At 33.5% G+C, this 10,332-nt stretch overlaps 1 protein-coding gene across 1 annotated transcript; it reads right to left on the reverse strand.

The window, feature by feature from the left end:
• Positions 1 to 639: 639 nt before the first annotated feature.
• LOC143391759 (olfactory receptor 10AG1-like) lies at positions 640 to 1,596 on the reverse strand. The gene has a single exon (XM_076844509.1). The coding sequence runs from the start codon at positions 1,594 to 1,596 to the stop codon at positions 640 to 642; it is 957 nt and encodes a 318-aa protein (XP_076700624.1).
• Positions 1,597 to 10,332: the final 8,736 nt, after the last annotated feature.

Below are 10,332 nucleotides of genomic sequence, written 5' to 3' on the forward strand. Positions count from 1 at the left end.
GTGGCCCTAACTAATTCAATTGCTTTTTCTATGACATATCTACAGTGCTTACAATGGCCTGTGGGGACATTTTTATGATTGAGATTTTGATTTTTCTTTACCAATTTTCTTTTACTAGACATACTGCCATTGGATTCTGATGGTTCTTTCTTTATATAAACCTCCTTCACTAATTATGAAGCAAACATTGACCATGAGTATATAAAGCATTAATAGTTAAAAATTTGGTTATTATACGAGTAATCTTTCAATCTAACAAATTTAATTAAATAATATTATATCCCAGACAATACACTGGGCTCTATATAAAGATGAATAATCTTTTTTGTGAAAAATAAAATGGAGACATTATTCTGGACTCTTACAAATAACAATAGAAGTAGTAGGAATAATCTTTGATGAATCCAATATGTTATTACAGATACTTCATTATATTGGATCAAGTTTTGTAGGTGGCTGCTTGTTACTCATAAGAAAATATTAGTTTTGGGATTAAACTACTATTTGAAAATAAGAGATGAGTTCACATAGGATGAAAATACAATAATACTAATTCAAGTAAATCAAAGTTCTAAGTGAAATTAATTTATACAGACTGTGATGAATAAGAACACATTTTATGGATTTATGTTTTATGAATCATAACACAATCCATTTAAGATGCAATTTTTTCAGTGCCGCCATAAAATCTTTGTTTCTCAAACAATATATCATGGGATTAAACATGGGAGTCACAATAGTATAAAAAAGAGAAAGGAATTTGTCCGTTCCTGCTGAATGACTAGACTTTGGTCTCAAATACGTAATGATGCCTGATCCGAAGAATAAAGCCACAACCATGAGGTGGGAAGAACAGGTGGAGAAGGCCTTTCTTCGTCCAGTTGCTGATGGTAGCTTCAGGATGGTGGAGATTATTCTTATGTAAGATCCAAGTATCAATATAAAAGGAATAGTGACAACTAGAAGAGCAATCACATAAATCAACGTCTCAATCACAAGAGTGTCCCCACAGGCCAGTGTAAGCACAGGAGGTATGTCACAGAAAAAGTGATTCAGCTGGTTAGGGCCACAGAAAGGTAGGGAGAAGATCAAGTAGGTGAACCCCATGTGTACTGGGATTCCACTGACCCAACAGCCTGTGGCCAGTTGGATACACAGCCTGTGGTTCATGATGATGGGATAGAGCAGGGGGCTACAAATGGCTACATACCTGTCATAAGCCATTGCAGTCAGGATAAAGCACTCAGTAGCTCCAAAGACCAGAAAGAAGTACATTTGTGTAGCACAAGCGACAAAGGAAATATTTCTGCTTTGTCTACAGAGGTCTGTTAATAATCTTGGGACAGTGACTGACACATAACATATTTCCAAAAAGGAAAAATTCCCAAGAAAAAAATACATGGGGGTCTGGAGAGAAGGCTCAACATTGGTTATTATGATAATGAGGCTATTTCCCATCAGAATAATTATATAGATTATCAGAAACAACCAAAAAAGAAACTCTTGTATATTAGGAATATCAGAAAAACCAAGGAAGATAAATTCCACCAGTGTAGTGTGATTCCTTTGTGGAGGATTTTGTCCTGTAGACTCCATTTATGAACACAATGATTCCAAGATGTAGAAGTCACTTCAATCCACCAGGTTCAGTGGCCATAGTAATCATGGCCAGTCTACTGACATGGAAGAGACATCCAATTGTGTTTAAGTGCCTTGTATGTTCAGTGATACATTTCAAACTCAATATCCTAAATTTCCACAATGTAAAAAGAATGATTGTAAATTCTGTTTCTGCTTGTAATAAAGGTCATGATCATGTGACTAACAAAACAAACTAAAACAAGACAGCAATAAAATAAAAGAAAAATATATCAGTAGTCTATGTTAGGATCTGAACTGTTCCCATCAGTATTTAACATTACCTAATGAGAAAAGTTTTTCCTTCCCAATCAATATAGTCTCTATTTGCCTTTCTTTTGTATTTTTTTTCTTCCCAACAACTTCTAATTTGCACTTTATTTATGTGCTTCTTTCACATTTGATTTGATGGTTTTCTCTGTGAGCTGAATCCCAGATTGTCAAATGGCAAGGTAGTCATTCCCTAAGATTCCACTGCCCTGCCAAGTTCAATCAGTCCTGAATCAGAATAACCAGACCACTGACTATCTTGGAAAAAGACTTAGATATTGATCTGAAAAAAATTAAAAATGTCACTTTGTCTCTATCACACACCAAAAAATTCTATTTAATTAATCATGCAAATATATATTTGAAATAATGCACTGTAGTAAATCATAGGTGCACTGGAAGTTCAAAATGTGAAATGAACTAAATAAACTTTTGTTGTCATATGCTTTAAACCCCTGATAATCATAATAATTTCATTTATATTGTAAATTATACGCCACAAAGAGACATCATTGGGGAAGTTTAGGACTTTAAACAGCTAATTAGATGCCAAAAGGGAAAATTAAATGTGCAAAAGAATTTGAAGTATGGATCACATCTTTCACCAGTCAGTACATAACACCTTCTACTGCATACTTCTAACATTAAACATGAGTTTCTGGTTTGTGATGTACATGGCACAGTGCTAAATGCAGTGCAGACTGAGCCTCATCAGCTCCTTCAGGAATTAAGCATTTTTGACCAGCGATGTTCAAACTCTCCTTTCCTCACTGGATCCTAATACATTTGATTTTGTTTTTTTCAGTTGCCATCCAGCCTGTGTCCTCCAATAATGCTAAACTCTGACCTTTTCCACAGATGGTCACATTCTCCACACTTTATGATGTTATAAATGCCCTTATTGAGATTATAGGAACCTTATTTCTCTTGTTTTAAAACATTTGTAGTAATAAAAATAGGTTACTAAGGAAGATGTTTTGAGCAATGAGTGACATAAGCTATGATAGTGGATATATTTAAATTAAGCAATTGTAGTCTGTGTAAGTGTTGCTTTTATGATCATTGTTATCCTTATTGTGTTTATAATTATCATTTTAGAATATGCTATTTTTCTATCCTCTTAAAGTCTGCTCACCATTTTTTCTGCCCTGTAATGGATTTTGCTCAATCTAGGACAAGAGAGAATGTATAGGGCAGTGTTTTAGCAAGAATGCTGAGCTGAAATTAATAGAATAATTCTATGCTGATGGAGAAAAACAGCAAAAGTACCTGGAAAAAAATCACTTTAACTTACTGGTCTCTTTTTGAAAATTGTAAATTATAAAGACTTTTACAATTGTATAGTTGTATTTTGAACTCAAGAGAGCTCACAAGAAATATACAATTGGCAAACTGAAATTTAAAAATCTAAATCAAAGCCTATTTAATACATAAAAAACATTCTCAGAAATAACCTTCTTTGATGGTGTTTCTTTTCTCAACTGGCACTATATTCTCCATTGGCAATTAGTAATACTTTGGAAGTTCTAATGTGGAAACTTTAGTAGCTCCACCACGTTTATTGAAAACATTTCTTCTTTATTATACTTTACAAATTTTATTTTCTATTTTAATAGGAAATTAGCATAGCTAAAGGAGGGATATAGAGAGCCCTCATTAGTTGCACTATTATTTTGTTGATGCTGACAATTTTTAACATTCATTATGTGCTAAACAACATTTTCATGAGTTGCATTATCTAATTTATCATACTCTGAGAGAAGTAGGTGTTGTTATTATATTTGTGTTATTTCATGAAAAGCCAGAGGCACAGAGAGGTTAAGTAGCTTGCCCAGTGTGATTAAGTTAGCATGCATCCTAACTGAACTCAAACTCAGTTTTATATATATATATTTATATATATATTCATTTATATATATATATATATATATATATATATATATATATATACACACACACACACACATACTTGCAAAGGGATCATATATGTATGTGTATATAAAATGATTATAAATATTTATATATATATATATATAAATATATATAAATGCAAAGAGATTCATAGAAAATTCTGCTAATCTCTATAATATTAATAAACTTTGAGAAATAGTAACCCATTCAGAACTGCAGAGTAATTTTGTAGATCTCAATTACTATTACAAAATGAGAGACTAATTACTTCATAGATAGTTTATATAGTCTCATATGATGACACACAGAGTAAATCCAAAAGATGAGAAGCAGTTTGGTGACCAATTGTCATAACCAGTATATACTACTACAAACAATTTGCCTTTTTTGAATACTATAGCCTAACACCTTATATGGTTGGATATTTATTGAATGTTTAAATAAAACAATGGGAAAATCCTAGATGCATGAAATGCATGAATACTTTTCAAATTAGTTGGTGAAAGATTCACAGTAACCAGAATAATTCACTCTACTTTTTTTTTTCAAAAAATACTAATATGTCACAATGTCATTTTCCCATACTCACCTGTACAAAATTGAGACTCAAGGCATTTTCATCTGTCTTCTAAAATATTTTTCCCTCTTTCATAAGTCCCTGTAAATAAAGATAAATTCCTTCCATCTCATGATCAGAGAAGGTTTCAGTACTTAAACAACCCAGATTGTATATGAACTCATAACTTCCAAGTTGCATTCTTTGAGGTCGAGAAATGACCAAACAGATGCAAAAGTTAGAAAGATGTTCAAAAAGTGATGCAGAACTTCAGATCAAGAGATCTATTGTATGGCATGGCAACAAGTTAAAAACATGGAACTGTATTCTTGGTAATTGCTTACAGAGTGGATTTTATGTGTTCTGATCATGACTGATGATAAGCATATGACATTCACAAAGAAATCTGGTTGAAAGTATTTTCTTTGATGAGTTTTGATCCATAAGATTAAAAACAATACTCTATAATAAAATCAATAATGCTTACCTATCACCTATATAGTGAAGAAATTGTTTAGGGTGCCTCTCTTAATAAGAATATAATTTTATGTACGGTATGTTTTTTTCATTGACATTATTAGAGTAACAAATCAAACTTTTTATTTCCTATTGAAATGTATTCCTTAATTATAAGTAAGCTATAGTACATTTTAGATAGGAAATAGTTCCTTATTCATTGTGAGGTCATTTTGTCTCTAAGACATGATGCATTTTTAAACCTCAGTAATTTATCAAGTGAGAAGTAGTAAATAATCCACACACTGCCTTTGATTGGATTAGTCCTTCATCATCATCTCTGTCTCTCTGGAATATGGTCTGAGGGGACCAGCCTCCTGACCATTCCTCTTGCCTTTCTCCCCATACCCTCTGCCTTTGGAGAATAGAGCCATTACCCTACTGGCAAAGATTTTATAAGACACTCACAGTTTTCACATAGGCCTGCATCTATACATAAAATCTGAAAATATTAAATTAAAAATAAACAAATTTTTAAAATATTTTTAACAAATCTCATACATATGTCCTGCACATAATAATTGAAATATGTGCACATTGTGAAATGGTTAAAATTATCTAATTAACATATGCAGAGTGCCAGTTCTATAAATAAACAATTTCAATCATTTTGAAAACTGGTAATGAAAGTTCATGTAGTTTCAATCTCTTCAATCTTGGAGGCAGATCTGAAACAATGGTAGTAATAGGCAGGAGTAACAGGCATACTGTGATGTCAATCTTTTATGAAGACTTGTGTATTAACACAAATCATATTTTTGTTAGTCTATTCACTCTACAGATGTTTTCTTATGTATAAATATGAGTTACAGTAGACACATGCTGAGTAGTTGATATCTGTTAAATCTCGTCACAGCATAAGAATTTTATGGAGCCGTTTCCTCTGTGAAAACATCATCTTGAGTAGCAAGCTGTTTTTCTCTGTGGCTCATCCCCAGGCCTGAGATTTGCAGTAATGTAGGACCAGTTTACCATCACTGCCAAAACACTCAAAATGATTGAAATTGTTTATTTATAGAACTGGCACTCTGCTGATTTCTTTCATGGTAAAAATTAATTTACTAATAGGTTTTTCTATTTCTTTTTAACTCATTCAGGAAACGTCAGTTAGGGGTATAAGAAGAGGTTTATATTTTTTCTGTTGAATTACCTTGTCAAACCAAGTCTCATTGACCTCTTAGCTGAATACCTTACATAGTCCATTAGAGGGCAGTCCAGCTGATAAAAAGGGTTTGGTTAATCCGGTTCTACATCTTTGCCAGGTGAAAGGAAATAAGACTTTTCTTGTTAATTTCTGGCCAATATGTAGCCAAGAAAGCAAGTATGTTGACAAACTGGAAGACTTTGAGAAAATAATCACAATTTAATTATGCTGGGAAAAAAACAATTTTACAAATTCTAGACAAATGAGTTTTACAGGTTTTTTTTTTTTTGGGGGGGGGGGTGGGTACTATCATTTAAGATTGAGTCCCAGTGTTGTGCTGCTTTATCACTTATTTAAACAATGTCCAAAGAACTTGCTGAGTAAACCTAAAATCATTGTGTACTTCATATTATATTCAGATTGAAAGTAATCAAAGAATAATTATAAAATAGCCTCAAATTTTATGTGTATGTCATGCCATACTAAAAGAGTACCATTTTTACTGATGTGATTAGACTGCTCTTTGCTTGAAGTGAGATTTAACTTTTTTTTCTTCTGTACTTTATTTATCATGCATAATATTTAAAGCCATTCCATAAATGGAATAGAATGTTCAAACAGGTTTTGTGACATGTACTATAATTTCAAGTGTTTGTTTTCAAAGATAATATGATAGGAAGGATGTGATTTTTATGAAAGTACTTGAGCTACACTTACATCCTTTAAATCCCAGAGTGCACTTTATGGCTAGGGTTCAGCCACATATTAGCATGAGGATATGCTAAATAACAGTTCACTTTACAGTGAAGAAATTGCTATTCAGTTCTCATTTTCTGCCTAAGAATGTGAATTCTTGATTTCCCTTATACCAATGACCCTTTATAATAAATGAATATGGCTAATAAAAAAAACATATGCATACCTTTACATGCTTTTCAATATTTGTGATGAGAATACTTAAAATATGCTCTACAATCAATTATAAAAATAAAATTCCTTGCTGTTAACTATGGTCACCATGTTGTATGATGGATTTATTACTCTAATCTAAAATTTTTGTCTAAAATTTTGCTCATTTTTCATACATCTCCCTAACTTCCACCCCTCTCAGTCACTGTAATCATCATTCTAGAACATCATTTCTCAACTTCAAAGAATGCAACTTGGAAATCATGAGTTTATCATAACCTAGCCTGTTTATTTATATTTTTTGATATTTATTTCTTAGCTTTACGTGGACATAATATCTTTATTTTTATGTGGTGCTGAGGATAGAACCCAGTGTCTCACGCATTCCAGGCGAGCGCGCTACCACTTGAGCCATATCCCCAGCCCAACCTAGCCTGTTTATGAGCTCAAGACCCCTTCCTTCATGCTATGGAGAGAATTCATCTTTATATACAGGTATCTACATAAGAGGAAAAATATAGTTTAAAAAAGAGGACATAGTACATTGAGTCTGCATTTTCTATGGATGAGTGCAGAGAAAGGACATGATATATTAAAACTAATGTAAGAGAGAAAGTGGAATGAGTTTTTCTTGTTATGAATATTTGGTCAGTTTATATAAAAAGGAATTATGCAATCAGTGAGTCTAGTATTCTCCATTTATTTATTTAAACAGCCAGTACATGACTAACTATATAAGGTATTGTGCTATAGAATTCAGAAAAGACAAGATACCTGTGTGGGTAGTTTGTTACGACACTTGCCCACTAAGCTTTTTCTCATTTTGATTTACTTGATGTGTCATCTTATGACAATAAATATTCATAAAGTAGTTAGTCTTTCATTTTCATAATAGTATTGAAGATCTACAATGGTCATAAAATTACCTTGCAGTTGTGAGTGGTTTGCTATCTAAAAGTTTCATTGATAATAGTGAGAATATCAAATCTTTTAGACTCAGTTTCTATTTCAACTTATGAAAAGTGACATTATTCCTGAAGACAACTTTAAATATTCTGATAGAAGTTCACATCTCCCTTCAATATAACTTCGATTTGACCTTAAATATACTATTTTAAATTTTTATTTCATACATCAACTTCTTTCTTTATTTCATGAGCTCCTGGAGTCCTACCCATTTGTCTTCCTTTCTGATGCACATCTTGTTCCAAGCACCAAGCCACATTCACAGAACACTCTGCTTTCCTTAGTAGCTATAACACTATTGTTTAATCTCTCCAAATCACTCCCCATTTGTATTGTGTTTTCTTGTGTTAGCAGTAAAATGTCACTGAAAGAATGTATAAAGTAAGAACAGAATAAACTTTACTGTGAACAGGAGAAGAAGCAGAGAGACACTTAGTTACTGCAATAATCTGTGCAGAAGACAGTGGCCAAAATCCGGTTGAATAATATATATTACATTAAAAGTTGTTTCAAGGTTTACCTACTGACCAAGAAAATATTTAGTCCTCTTTTATTTTCTTTTTCCATATGAAATTAGTCATTTAGAAAAGCTGACTTATTTATCACTGTGCATCTCTTTTGAAGCATTTTATTAGTCACCAAATCATGCTGACCTTTTTATAAAATGGAAACCTCAAAGAGATCTCTTGGAGCTTAGTGCACCTTCTCTTGGGTAACACTTTGTACCACAGGTTAGGAGCCAGTTGAGACTCCAGTCTACTTATAGTTCTGAAAGGCATGGACCTTGAAGCCTATTATTTTCTTTTCTGGCCACTGTCTTGGGAGAAACAGTTACCATTTTCTCAGTTAGTGCATGATTAATACACTCAGAAAAAAGGTGGAACAGCAGATATCAGAAAGGATAGAGACCCTTATAACAGTGTGAGTTTGGATGCCATTGACACTAGGGGTATGAAGGTCACTTCCTTTGATATGGCTTCTCTTGGGGGTAGCGGGGTCAATTCTGATGGGCACAAGGAGGACAAGTACATTACTGGGGTGGGGGGGGACCTCTTTCACTGGTAAAAGTGTTTATCAGATTTAGAGCTCAATATCCCCAGTTTCATTAGGGTTAACCCATGAAACCCATACCAATGTAAAAGATCCTATTTGTCCCAGATAATAATTCTCTCTCTCTCTCTCTCTCTCTCTCTCTCTCTCTCTCTCTCTCTCTCTCTCTTTATAGTAAGAATCTTTTAAGGGTGAGAGTTCAATGTATATTATAACTCAGGCAATCACATAATGAGGTCTTGTGCTTTATTCTCAACAATTGTAACACTCTTTTTCTCTTTTGTTATCACTTTGTCCAGTGACATTATATTCCTTAGTTTTCCAAAAATGTTCAAAAGTATATGTAGGGTCATCAAGTCTTTTGCTGCCTATAAGTGACTATCCAATGCAGATATGTTGTATAACTCTACAAGCAATTCATGCCATACACTCTCAGTATGTAACAGTTCTTAGCAGTTTTATATCTAATCAGATGATAGACATAATTCCAGGAACTTCAAAATCAATTTTAAAAAATTATCATTTAAACTTATTTCCGGGCTGGGGATGTGGCTCAAGTGGTAGTGCGCTCGCCTGGCATGCGTGCGGCCTGGGTTCGATCCTCAGCACCACATACAAACAAAGATGTTGTCCACGGAAAACTAAAAAAAAAAAAAAAAAAAAAAAAAAATATATATATATTAAAAATGCTCTCCCTCTCTCTCTCTCTCTAATAAATAAATAAATAAATAAATAAATAAATTTGTTTCCTCTAGAGCCACTACTGGTACCCAAATCTGTATTAGTCAGGGTTTTCCAGAGTGACAGAATCAACAGGATATACAGCTAGAGAGAGTCATGAGAGGAGATTTATTAAAGTGAGTGTATCACATGATTATGGAGACTGAAAAATCCCATGCTGGTGCTCTGCAAACTTCAAAACCAGGGAAGCTGACAGTGTGGCTCAGTCCAAGTCTGAAGTTTACAGAACCAGAGATACCAATGGTTTAGTTTTCAGACTAAGGTCAAAGGTGTGAGGAACAGGAGCAGGAGAAGAAGGGTAGGAAGGAGACAGCATTAGAGAAGAGCCAGTGTCCAAAGGCCTGAGAACCCAGAGTGCTGATGTCCAAGGGCAAAATAAGGGGAAAGGAAGGATTGGCTTCCCTGTGCCTTTTTGTTTTATCTTAGTCTCCAGTGGATTAAATGAGGGCCACGTTGAAGTTAAATATTTCTCATCAGTCAATTGACTCATTTCCAATTAATTCCAGATATATCCTCACAGAAACACTCAGAAATTGTGCTTCAGCAGTCAAATTGGCATGGACAATTAACCTTCACAGCCACATAGTGTGAGTCCATGTTAGTTGGTTCCATTACTATAAAACCATGCTAT

Source organism: Callospermophilus lateralis, chromosome 2, assembly GCF_048772815.1.
Source record: "Callospermophilus lateralis isolate mCalLat2 chromosome 2, mCalLat2.hap1, whole genome shotgun sequence".
NCBI classification, from domain to species: domain Eukaryota; kingdom Metazoa; phylum Chordata; class Mammalia; order Rodentia; family Sciuridae; genus Callospermophilus; species Callospermophilus lateralis.